General features: G+C 39.3%; 1 protein-coding gene across 1 annotated transcript; it reads right to left on the minus strand.

Moving 5' to 3' along the window:
- Positions 1-492: 492 nt before the first annotated feature.
- Positions 493-13,572, minus strand: LOC119645147 (PHD finger protein rhinoceros). The gene is made up of 7 exons (XM_038045108.1): positions 13,274-13,572; positions 12,338-12,903; positions 12,080-12,274; positions 11,791-12,007; positions 11,539-11,728; positions 10,912-11,480; positions 493-10,854 (listed from the first exon to the last, which is right to left on the minus strand). Exons 2-7 carry the CDS (start codon positions 12,730-12,732, stop codon positions 1,318-1,320), a joined length of 11,103 nt encoding a protein of 3,700 aa, XP_037901036.1. The 5' UTR covers positions 12,733-12,903; positions 13,274-13,572; the 3' UTR covers positions 493-1,317.
- Between the last annotated feature and the right edge of the window lie 216 nt (positions 13,573-13,788).

Raw genomic sequence — 13,788 nt, forward strand, 5'->3', positions numbered from 1 at the left:
TTTTTTTTTTTTTTTTTTTTTTTTTTTTTTTCTTTTTTTTTAATAAACTCTGAAGTGAATGTTATCTGTTGTAACACCATAGACGACGTCTTTGCAACACAGTGCCCAACACGGTACTTGACATTTCGAATGGAAGAAGCGGAAGGAGGAAGGGCTACTTGTCAATACGTCGCCCCATGAGTTCTGTTTTATATTAAATATGTATTTATGTATACCGCTGTGCTAAATACAGTAGTAGTGATGCAATATTTAATTATGATGAATTTATTGCAAAGTTCTATTAAAAAATAAATATTAGGCTTATTTCCCATTTATTTACACAAGGATCACCGTGACACATATGCAAACCGGTATGCATACGTATCATCCGATTTAATGATTATTTGTTGGAGTAGCTAAACTATATGACGATAGAATCCTAAATTAAAAATTAAATAAATATATTTACATGTACATTTATAGTAAAAAATATAGTTTATAAATTAAATTTTTCCTCTTCTTTCTTTTTTTTTTTTTTTTTTTAATTTTTAGTGTATAAACAAAATAATAACATCTATTTTCCAGTACGCTTAACGTACATTTGTTTTTTTCATATTTATCTTTTAGTAATAATAACAAAAGCAATTATTGCTTCTCGATAAGTGCGCCTACATATCTTTTCTTTACTTTTTCACTGTACCGCCGGCATCCCATGTAGTCCTGTTCTCAATTTGCAACAAAAAAAAAAAAAAACATAAATAAATAAATAAATGAAAGGAAAAAATTTTAAGAGTAAAACAGTTCAACGAGGAAAGACTTACTCAGCTTACGTTTACAAATTCAGAATAACAATAACAATTACGCTTCCAAATTCGATTCGCTGACGATCATCATAATAATCACATAACGGATTATCATTGGAAGAAACAAGACAATATTGTATAAATTGCGGACATATTAAGGATTCGAAAAATGTCAGAATAATCCCTTTTATCTAAAGTTTCATAGCTCTGTTTTAACAAATTTGCGCTTAGCTAAACTGCACATACCCTTCTATTTCATTGTTTGAAAAAAAAAAAAAAAAAAAAAAAAAATTGTTAAAATAGAGTTATCTTAATTATTCTTAATACTATATAGCTGGCTGGCTGGACAGACCTATCCTAGCGTACTCAGATATTTGTTAATTGCCGGTCCTGGACAGAGCGAGATGGTTTCAAAATTTAACACAATTTGTGCCTTTACATAATGGAGTGGCTGTTGTTGCCTACTTGTCAGTGTTTTACGTTAAATTTAATGATAATGTGTATAAACCAAGATATAATTGATTTAATACTTTTATCATCTAACTTCGCAGTCTTTTTGCAATGAAAGTAATCCCTCACTGTTATTATTGTTGCCACCATTGGAGCTTTGAAGAGTGGGTTCAAGCAAAGAATTTGAATTGCTAAGATTGCTGCGACTGCTACCAGCTGAAGATAAACTATTACTATTTTCGGTATTGAATGTGTTTGGCGTTCTTAGCGGGCCAGAACCAAGACGTGGGCCGCTATCATGTATGGAACTTGTTGTAGTATTAGAATCCTGTATATCATTACTCTTGCTCGAATCTATGACCAGACAGGGCGACGTTGTGCTCGAATCTTTCGCGGTATCTGAAGCACTAACCTTAGCCAATGGAGACGTATTAGTTTTGCCACCAGTGCACGTATACGTGCTATATACCAAAGCAGGTGATTGAACGGTATCCGCACAAGTGTTTGCGTCCTCACAGAATTTTTCCACCGTTGTTCCTGTTGTGGGAGTTTTTACGATGTTACTACTCGCGGCATCCAAATTTGTATTTACATTAGATTCTTCTACGTTAGGTGGCGAGTGACTTTGTTTGTCTTTTTTGCTTTTCTTGTCACCAATTACATAACCACCGCCTTCAGAGACTCTTGCTAACTTGAGACGAATAGGAGCTGCTGTAACTGGTTCTTCAATCTGTACTGTAGCGGGCGAGAGCAATGAATTTTCTACTGCTGTTGAATCAATCTTACGTTTGCCAATTCTCAGAATTAATTTCGGTGGCTCTCCAGGGGATGCACTAATAGGTTGCTCAATTAAAGTTGTTGTCATATTGTCGAGAACGCTAATTCCGACATTTCCAGCGCCACCATTATCCGTACTTTTACTTTTCTGCCGCTTTTTCTCTTTTTTCTCTTTTTTCGATTTCGATGATTTTGGTTTTTTCGTATGCAAATGCAGGTTAAGATCAACACCAGCGTCAATACTAGCGGTTTTGCTACGCCTTGTACGTTCGTCGTCATCACCTCCAAATTCTTGCATAACTTGGTCACGATAATTCATGGAGTCACGCATCAAATCCTCTAGAGTTGGTGTATAATTTGATGTCAAACGTTTTTTTGGAGGGCAAGCCATCGATCTTCGCGTAACTTCATAAGTACTAAGAGCGTTTTCAACAGTTTCCGAATTTCCTGATCCAACAGTGGTAGCGCTCGCACTACCATCACCCAAACTTCGTATTTTGATTTTTAATTTCGGTGTTGGTTCGTCTTCTATGCCCTCTATTGTCTTGCTGCGGCCACGTCTTTTACCTGCACTACAAGCAGCACCAGTTTTAATGTTATTATCAGTGCTGCCAGATGAGCATGCACTGCGTCTGCGGGAATCGGCTGACACCGGCACATTTGTGCCAGCGTCATTCAGTTCAGAAACATTCACATCCAATGACCGCAACTCTCGACTGGAATTCTTTTTAAAACGTTTACTGCCACTTGTTAATTCAGAACCATATTCCGAAGCTTCATTTACTCCACTATCTGCTTTCCGTGTGATATCCATGACATTAGATTTTAAATTTGAATCGGTGGGATGTAATCCGCATGATAAATCATCAGCAATAGTATCTTTTTGTACTACGTATAGACTTAATAATTCTTTTTTACGCATTCGTCGCGAATTAGTTCCGCTGATACCACCACTCGCAGAAGTACTTACTGTAGTACTAGCAGAAACCATAGACTGCACTTGGGCAGTATTTGATTGTATTACACTAGAAGTATGAGAACTCAACGAAAGAGTCATTGCATTAGAATTATTGTAATTGTCCGGATATGCTAGAGGGCCTTTTATTTTTAGCTTAAGCTGATTTCTAGCATCCGACAGCGAAGCCTTGGTGGTTAACGTTGTATCAGAGTCTATCGAAACGTCCTCCGAAGTAGTTTCCATCGAGGTTTGCATATCAGGGGCTATAAGTAAATCTACCACAGACGTATTAGTTAAAGTCGTTGCAGCACCTACTGACATATTATCTATTGTGCTAGCGCTGTGCCCCGAGATAGTGTCTTTAATTGCAGTTGTATAAGACGGTAAACGATTGTTTAGCGCTGAATCTGTAGCAGTACTTGTAGGTACTTGAGGAGCTAACGTTTGCGATTGCTTAGCATTTATAGAATTAGTACCTGTAGCGCGTAGAGCTGATTGAAATTCCCTCTCATCTTCTTCATCAAATTCAGATAATGTTTGATCAGCAGTGCCTGAATCAAATGCGCCCAATAAATTCTTATTATATGCTTCCTGAGATGCACTTGAATGCTGCGGTTCAAAACCAAGATTGTATGTCCGCATATCGACAGGGCCAGGCAACATGGGCTGAACAATAGCGTGTAGTATGCATTGTTGATCATTATTGGTAGTTGTCACGGAGGAATTGGTTCCGCCGGCCGCAATACCTTTAAGGGTTTCATTAGAATTTGTTATATTTTCAGCTCCAGCAACTGTCGCATTTCCACTTGATACATTACTGGATGTTGGTCCGGAACTATTGCGTATTTTACAGGCAGCATTCGTATAACTAGGGCTGCGAAATTTCTGAGCATCCGTGTTGTGAATGTTACGACAATCAAAAGAACGCCGCCGATCACGAAGCGATTGAAGGTTCTCCATTCCAGTCGATGACATATCTTCGTCATAATTAAATTCAAATGGAGTACCAACAAGATTATTTACATTCACGTATTCTGCCATTGATAAAGGCAGTGGTATTATAGAATTACTTGCATTGCTGCCTCGACCACGCCCTCTACCACGTCCTCGACCACGTGAATTTGTCCCAGTACCTCTAGGTGCCCTTTGCCTTGGTTTTCCCGCCAATGTATGCGTTAAGGGATCAAACTTTGTCGTTTTGGAAGTACAGTTTGTAAATTCCGCTAAAGGTGACTGCTGTTGAAGCTGTTTGCTAAGCAACTCCATTTGCCTCGGCGATTTGCCCGGAGATTTATGTTGGCATATTTGAGGGGATTTGTGAGTATTACGCAACTGCTGTGACTGTTGAGTGAACCTTGTAGATGAGCGAACTTTCGACGGCGATTCTTTTGTAACAACATTCGTACTCGTTTGATGATTTTTCATAACCGTTTCGGTACAAGAGCCCATGTGTATGCTATTGAAGCTGGCTGCTGCATTATTACCGGTCGAACTTAAATCAAACTGATTAGACGACTGAATTTGAGTTTGATGTGGGGAACTGTGATCTATTAAACTACCAGAGACTGTTGTTCCTACAATTGCAGCTGTTAAAGCCATGTTGTGTGTTGAGGAAGTAAAAGCCGCGCCACCATACTGGCTCGTAGCGTTACTGCCAGCAACCGTTAAATTGGAACCATACAAATCTGAATTTGGCTGCTGATGTGATCTAGTAGTCGATGCAGACGCAGAATGGGCTACACTGTTATTAATTCCTGTACTGGCGCCAAACATTACATTTCCATTCCCTGCCGAAACGGCATTGCTTGCATATTGTATCTGATTTAGATTTGTCATGGGAGATGAGTTATTATGAAACAAATTAACTGAACCGTTGAATTGTTGTGTAGATGATGATAAACCTGATTGCGGTCGCTGGTGGGTTACGGCCTGAGTGGTTGGTGTTGTTTGCTGAGCATTAAACCTCTGGTCAAATGAAATCATGGCATCAATACCGTTAACCATAGGAGATTGAGAATGTGCTTGTTGATTATCTCCTTGTTGTTGCTGTTGTTGTGTTTGCTGTGTTTGTTGTGCTTGTTGTGGCTGCGTTGTTTGTTGTTGTTGCTGTTGTTGTTGCTGTTGTTGATGCTGTTGTTGCTGCTGAAGTGAATGATGTCGCTGAAACGATGACGCATCAATATTGAAGTTGTTAATGGAATCGAAGAAATTGCTTTTGCAATTTTGCGAGTCTAACGGAATATGCAACTGCTGATTAACATTGTTATTGTTATTATTATTGTTATTATTGTTATTGTTACTATTGTTATTACTATTTAACGTATTTTGTTCGATGGCATGTTGTTGAGGCGGCATTTGGGTTCCTTGCAACGATAATTGCTGATGTGGTGTTTGTGGCGGTGCTCGTGACAGATTTTCTTGTTGTGATTGCTGTGGTTGTTGAGGTAATTGTAAGTCAAGCGATGTGGGCTGATCGTTCGATTCTGATACAGAACTAGGTGATGTGGAACGTCGGGCTGCAATTAGATCGTTTTCATTCCAAATTCTCGAAGCTCGTATTGTATACGGTGATTGCATTCGAGTATTTTCATCAAAGTCACAGTCGACAACCAGTTTATTTGTGTCGACGGAATTGGAAGCCGTAAAGTCAATATTTTCTTTCACAGCAGCCGCGTGCAAGTCTACGAAGTCCGGAGTAATTTCCGTACACGAACTAACTGAGGTATTATTACTTGTTGCTGGCAAATTATTATTCTTAAAGCAATCAATTGCAGAGTCCTTGCTGTTTGATGTTGTCTGGTTGTTAATATCTTTTTGAATTAAATTCGAGAGATCGGTAACGTCCGGTGCTCTCGAGACAGATGTGCTCGACGGTAAATGTTGATTGAAATTTGCAACAGTCGCATCTATAGCTTGGGTTTGATGATGATTTGACGTTTGCGCTTGCACCACGCGACTACTTCCTCCTACATAATTTAAAGTGTTTTCTAAAATCGAAATATTATTACTGACGGAACACACACCGCCACTGCCTGTTGCTTGTGGGGGACAAGTCGAATGATTGTTTTCATTATTATGGGTAACATTGCTAGAGTTAATGGGAGAACAAGTAGCAGCTGCAATAAAATTGGTTACGTTCACGGATTGTTGTTTTTGTTCAGCTTGACTGTTACTGCTGGTCTCTAACGGAGTCATCGCATGTTCCTTTTGCACGTGAATTATGTCTTCTGGATCGGCAGCATTATGGAACGGAAATACCGACGGAATAGCTGGCGTTGGTGGCGGCAACATAAGATCGGGTTCTTTGTGCTCATCGGAACGATTTCGTTTGGTTTTACGCAGCTTTTCTAAAAGGTTACGCGTCGCCTGGCAACTGTCCTCTTGAGATAACGATTTTTCAGTGTTTCTCTCATTTATTGCTCCCAACAAGTTAAGATTGTCAGCTTCTTGGCATACCAAAGGTTTTATTGAGCGCTTATCAAACGCAGTGGTTCCAATCAAATCGTCGGAAAAACCAGAATTCTCTTGTCGTTTTCCTTCTTGTTTTTGTTGAGCATTATCTTCCAAATCAAGTATCGTATCCACAATGGGATGGTGAGCACCTTCTGATGTACATGAGTTTTGACTATCGATCGTTGAGTTACATGCTGGTTCACTAGCCATTTCTGATTCTTGAGATTCTTTTGCCATACTTGACGCTCCGTTTTGGGATTGAGTCGCTTGAATCAAAGGTGATTTTGCGCAAACGGGCACGGTTTGTGAATTCGACTTCATCGGAATTGACGTATTCTCTGCTGGTTCAGGAGGAGATGTATGCTGATCTGAATTTGAATTAGAATCAAGTTCTATGATTTCTGGAGGTTCAGGTGGAATAAGCGCTACTACAGGAGAAGATGATGACGCTGAATATTTGCTGCAACCAGCACTAATTGCTGCCATTTCATTCTTTCTTTCTTCTTCTAATGCACGAACCAGCTCCATTTCGTTCAATATGTGTTGAGTGTGTGGAGTATGCTCCTCTTCAGCTGACATAAAGGGACTACCAGTTCCTGTTCTCGTCCGTCTCCTACGCCTTCGACGTTTACGGGAACGTAACTTACTATTGTCATTTTGATTATTATCACTATTATTTGATTGTTGTTCGTTTTCATCGTCATTTGAACACACCGATGATGGAACTGGAGACGCTGGTATTGGTGCCGCAGGGGGCCGATCGTCTAAATCGACCAATATCTCATCTAGTTTCGCTGATGCACGACCTTCACCGGACAAAGTCGCCTGCGTCTGAACAGTGGTAAGCTCTTCATCAATTTCCATTGGAACTTCAATGCATTCATCACAATTTCTTGGGATTACAGGTTCTGTCAAAGTACTTAACATATTCGATGATTCTTTTTCCTGAATGATCTTAACATATTCAATTTCACTTGACGGCGCACATTCCTTTGTATTGTTAACCAATAATTTATCAAGCAAATCCCGTTGCGTGTCTTTGCTAGACGTTATTAGCGTATTATTTTCACATATTTTGCCAGAGTAGGCTATAGAAACTTCATTCGATGTGTTGTGGGACACCTCCATTTGTTTCTCCTTGTCCATTACGATGTCATTGTTGTCGAATTGAGTAGCTTCCACTGAAGCTTCATTCGATTTCTTTGGTTTGTTATCCGAGCTTTCGCTTCCTGATAATCCTTGTTGTTTGTTTATGGCTTTGTATTCCGATTGCACATATTTTGCAGGTGATAACCGTGACTGCGCACGAGTACGCAATGAAGAGCTTACTGAAATATTTATCGATTGTTCCTCATGAGAAGTGTAGTCTTTTCCGTGTTTTTGGTATTCAACACCTTCTGCAGTGATCTTCGTGTTATCTATTTTAGTATTATTTTGCTGGGATTGTGCTTGTGAAGAAATTTGAGCTGGAGTCAAGTTGTGACTAGCACCGATTGCAATTGATGTAGTGAGTGTTACGCCGGCATCCTCTGTTCTACACGGACTTTTTTCGCAAGCCGCTTTCGACCGCTCGATTGGATTTATTTTCTTTTCAGTTTCAGCGTCACTTGCATCATCATCTTCAGACGAGGAACAACTGCTTTCACTATTACTAGTACTACCGCTTCCTTCTGAAGTTGAAGAGGAGGAACTAGAGCCACTCTCTGAACTTGAGGTCACTAAAAGTTTAGGCAATTTTTTATCTTGTATAGTTTGTTTCGGAGTCGCTAGAACGAGTGAGACATCATCTTTCAAACGATTTCTATTACTTGTGAGATCTTTATTGGTAGAAACTATTACTGGCTCCTTATTAGGCAGCGGCAAATTTTCACGAACAGACATACGTCTTGTGGTCACTTTCGAACGTGTTTCAGGAGTTCTCAACTTGGTATCTTTTTCATTGATGATGCGTTCTTTTTCATCGGAGGCTAATATTTCCGTAGAAACTGCAGCCTTATTACTACTCTTTAATTGCTCAGCGGCTTTTTTCGCCGCTTGACGTTGAGGGACGTAAGCAACAAGTATATTCTTTTGCGTAATATCGCTTGATATTTGGGAATGACTTGTGCTTGATTTGGCACTTTGTTGTTCTATTTGGTCAGCAGCAATCGATACTATTGTTTTCTTTTCGCGGTCCGGATTCTGATCCCTTCGATTATTTGGCAGTAATGCAACCCCTTCAAAAATTTCTTTATTGTTCTTCGGCGGACGACCACGTTTATTCACATTTGGCTTATCACTTGCCTCATTACTTTTAACTGAAATGGATCCGGTTGATTTATCTTTATTGCGTGATTTATCGCATTTCTCATCCTTCTGTTTTATCGCAACCGCCATATCGCGAGCTTTAATATCGCATTCTCGAGCATTGCTTCCCGTATTAGAACAAAGGAGAGAAGTCGCTGTTGCCGAAGCATTGAAGTTCGTCGATCGCATATTTTCGGATGCCTTTTTAGCCGCTTGCCTTTGCGGTACAACCAGCAAATCTGCAATGAACTTATGTGACTTTTGATCAGATTTCCTTTGACAGCTGAACGTTAAGTCCCTTTTATGGGTCTTTGTAGGAGATTCAGTGGTCTTTGACGATGAATTCAATTTAATTGGCTTTTTGGCATTAGAAGGATGTTTTTGTGTTTTAGGACACGTTTGCTGCTGTAAAGTAAACTCTTTCATAGCAGCTTTGGTTCGAATTGTTTGCTGGTTTTGCGAATCGCTTACATTACTCTCAGCTGTTCGATCATCTTTGTCATTGTCTTCGGTGTCAAATGAGCTACTAGAATCAGAGTAGATTTGATCGCCCATAGGCTTTCGACAAGCTACCGTTTTGCTTTTATCGCCTTTGAAGGCCGTCTCTTCCATACCTTTCCCCTCTAATTTGGAACGTTTTATCATAGGTGAATTCATGATGTCCTTGTGCTTTAGTTTCTCTTTTTCCGCTGAAAGACATGTGAGTGCCGATGTGGCGATTTCTTTACAAGTCTCCGTAAGTTTCTGTGCATTTGTATTTGACTTAGATTGTTGTTGTTGTTTAGCAGGTACATACGAAATATTTTCCCTCGTAACCCTGTCAGCTTCGTTTTCACTGGCAGATGAAAGGACTGTCGTTATTTCTGATACTGTATTTGCTTCTTTAGCGGAAACAGCTGCTTCGGAAGAAGTCGCCATGGCGCTTCTCCTCCTCTGTTTTGTTCGAACGTCAACGGAAGAGCGGGAATAGCTTTGCCTCTTTTGTTGTGCTATTTTTCGTGGCGACGGCTTACGCACCGTTGATGATTGTGCTGTTTCACTGTCGCTTGAGGAGGAATCAGTTGGCGATGAACTACATACACTCTGCATACCACTGCTGCTGCCACTATCCGAAGACGATCCATTATCTGATGAAGAGTCGTCATCGTCTGAAGACGAACTGCCAGATGAGTTAGAAGAAGAATTTTCTTCGAGATTTTTCACTTGAACTTTATTAGGTTTTGATATTGACCGCGAAGTACTTTCAACATAAGAAGTCTGACTTCTTGAAATCAGAATCGCTTCATTGGAACTTACTGCTGCCGAAGCTTCAGTTACTTTATTTGTAACAACCGGATAAGTGTTTTGACGACTTGCATTTGCATTGTGAATGCTTGCACGTCTTTTTTGAAGTTGATTTTCGTTGGTAATTTTACTATCGTTAGTTGCAATACAATTCTTAGTGGTTGTAGATGTTGCCGATGGTGCTATCGCTGATATGGCACCATTATTGATTCTTTTGGGTATCTTTTTGTCTACTGTGTTTCCAGAAGACAAAGATGCGGATGCTGTATTCGCTTTAGCTCGCTTTATAGGTGAGGCGGATGCTCTTCGGACTTTCCTGCTGTTCTTTGCTCCGCTCTTCATATTACCTACCAATTTCTCTAGTATATATTCCAAGCTTTTATATTGGCACGGCGTATTTTTTTCACCGGAGGAATAAAACTTGTCATAGAGCGTGGGACCATCATTTGCATATATGACAGCGTTTCTAAATTGTTCATCAACACACTTACTAATTCCGTCGCTAGCTATACTTTCGTCACTGAGCACAGATATTTGTTTGTAGAACACTTGTTCACGCAGTTTAAATAACGAACGAGATAATTTTTCTCTTCGGCTAACCATATAACAGAGATTTCGTACCCTCTCCAGATCTTGTCTTAAATGAACCACAAGCTTGTGATTTTCAATATCTTGTTGTTCTTGTTTACGGGCAATCATCTCTACGTCCTCAGATTTTGGAGGAATCAAGGCACGATTATGCCGTGATTTTCTTTTCAACTTCCAATAGTTGTAAATGGCTTCAATGGCCTCTTCGTCAACATCAAACAAATGGCAACTTATGTCTTTAATATTTACGTGTTTATCAAATTCAGCTTCAACTTCCTGTTTTATAAATTTAAAAAATTATAGTTGGTATATGCTTTAGTCCTAAATACTAACCTGTAAACGTTGTGCTCGAACCTGATTTCGCTCTTCCGAAGTCATATCTGATTTACGATTCTTGCGTCGGCGGTAATCGTCGTCTTCAGTTCCGGAACCTCCCATGCCTGATGCAATTTTATTCTTACAACCTGAACTACTGCCATGTTGATTGTTGGTCTCCTTCTTCCCTTTGCTAACGCTATGTTTGTGACAGTACGAGCGTAATTTGACGCCGTCTTCAGCATTACCCTCCTCAATAATCGCACGCATTTCTAAACCATGCTGAAAAGCACAGGTCACGTGATATGCTGTCTTACATGTCTTCACAGAGCACTGTATACAAGCACCAATACGCTCTCGACAAAGAACACAAAGTAAATGCCAACGACTTTGAGGAATGCTAGAGATTTTTGTTATTGGTTCCATACGATCCACGCATCCAATACTGACTTCAGGTATCCAGAGTGCACAGGACACATGAGCCCAATGCCTTCCAGATTTCGTTGATTTCATTGCACCACCCTTATTTGGACATAACACACACTCTGGTTTAATTTTCATCGAGCACGTTCGGCACCACCATTGTCCTATAGTAGGAAATTCTTTATTTATGTTCCGAAAAATATTTCCTTCTTATGCTATTACCTGAAGGAATTGTGGTAATACCATAACATGCTTGATGTACACAAATGTTGCAATTATCACAGAAAACCATTTCATTAGCTTCTTCTGAATCGGGCGATCGACACACATCACAAATCACGTTTTCATCGTACTCAATTCCAAGGCCTTCTTCGTTCTTTAGAATTACTTGGATTTGTTCCCAACACCGTATCTGAGGAGGAAAGTTATTATAAATGTACATTTATGAAAAATTTATTGCTCTTTAGAAATTACCTCCAGCTCTTCTATGACGCGTTCAAACTGCGTCTCACTGATTAAAAAGGCACCGTATCGGGCACGATCTGCATTATACAACTTCAGCCAAGCCTCATCAACTTGATCAGTGTCGTAAGCGCAAATGTTTTCAGCTAATGCGACCACATTGGTCAAACAATGCAACTCCGGTGAGTACGTATCATCTTTGCTAATGCGCAGGAAGCGATTTTTTGGACTACAATTCAAATTACGCATTTTATAAATAAAAACTACTACAAAAATTTATGTAAGTAGTATTAAGGCTTACAGCTTAAAATCTCGAGCGGCTGGTACGATAGGTTCAGACAAAACTTCAACGTATGGCTCCGGTAAAGAATCGGGATTAACGGGGACCTGAACACCACGTTCCCACTCTTGTTTCCATTGGTCATTAACTACCAAATATTCAAAATTTGCCAATTGCTCAGAGTCTGGTAATTTCATAGCGCTAATGAGATCCTTCCTGAAAGTTAAGATAAAATATTAAAAAGGGAACATATAGTCAATGTAATTATAAAAATCTAACCGATAGAGTTCAGCGGGTGCTTCTGTGGAACTTCGGTTGTATATACTTGACATTTTAATATCAGCTACTGAGCGGGCTTGCCATGCAATGGCTGAAGAAGATCCAGCTACTTTTGCTGAGCTGGGCAGCTCGTCTGTAACCCCAACAGCTGCTCCCGGTGTCTGCGCACCGATTTCATTAGTATTGCCAAAATTTATTGATGTGCCACTGTTGCCACTGCTAATTGCATTATTCCCTAAACCACTACCGCCGCCACCCCCATTAAGTCCTCCGGTTGTGCCGCCGCCACCACTATTAGGCGGCCGGCCTTTGCGCCGTTTCGTGGGAGGCGGTTGGGGCTCAACATCAAGACGTGAATGATGCAAATGATTGCCGCGTTTACCTCTTTGTGACATTTTTTAAACAAGACAAATTGTAAACACATGTATGTATATTATTGCCGTTGTTGTTGTTAGTTTAGAGCAACACAAACTTTTCTTTCCTCCTCGTTATATTGCAATATTCTATTGCTTGGTGTATGTGTCTTGAGTGCTGGAAACTGTTTTGTTCACAACCTCATTTTAGACCTGCAATAATGCGAATATCCTCTATAATAAAAATTGGGAGCTGTGTAAATTAAGAACTTGTTGAGGAATTACAAAACATGGTAAATTAAGTTATTTACTTCACTAGATTACAAATTTATTTCCTTCTTTAATTATTATTTTGCACATACAAACTCATCTTTCAGATCCCGCCACCCTCCCCCTCCCCGCCCAAAATTCCTTCTAAAGTGGTAGTTTAGTTGGCGTGCAACAAACGCACTAATGCGCAAAGGCGTGTACTTTCCTTCTGATACTTATTTTCATAATGTTTACAACGCAAAAACATTGTGACGGTATGCCAAAAATTACATTAAAATGTTTTTCAAGTTTTTGGGATAGGCGAAAAACTTACATTTAAGACTTTTTCTCATTACAAAAGCAATTTTTGAATGATTTCTATTAATTTTTTTTCATTATATTCGCTTGGCAGTTTCGCCGTGTGTTGTGCACTAAGATTCGCTCGTTCAAACATATATTTTCTGTCTTTGTGTGTGTATATGTGTATTTTATTTTCATTATACCTTCCACGCACAATAAGTATTATTTATGGCTTTATTTATGATTATTTTCACTCACAATATATGCTTTTCTTAAATCTTTAGTGTTATTTGAAATAAGAAGTTTTCCAAAGCTTGTACAGAAGCATTTATTATCAAGGTGTTGGAATTTTTGGCACACAGAAACACACACACATGATACTGAAATGATTTTCAACGTATACCACTAAACTTTTACCAGACAAAACTAAATAAACGCTTGTCTGCCTTTCTGTTTGGCTCCTCTAAAACTATTGTTACTGAATTCGCTATAAATTTTAAACAATTTTTAGGTTTTGTTGAAGGTTATAATATTTTGCAAATTCTTTCA

This window comes from Glossina fuscipes, unplaced genomic scaffold (genome assembly GCF_014805625.2).
Source record: "Glossina fuscipes isolate IAEA_lab_2018 unplaced genomic scaffold, Yale_Gfus_2 1, whole genome shotgun sequence".
NCBI classification, from domain to species: domain Eukaryota; kingdom Metazoa; phylum Arthropoda; class Insecta; order Diptera; family Glossinidae; genus Glossina; species Glossina fuscipes.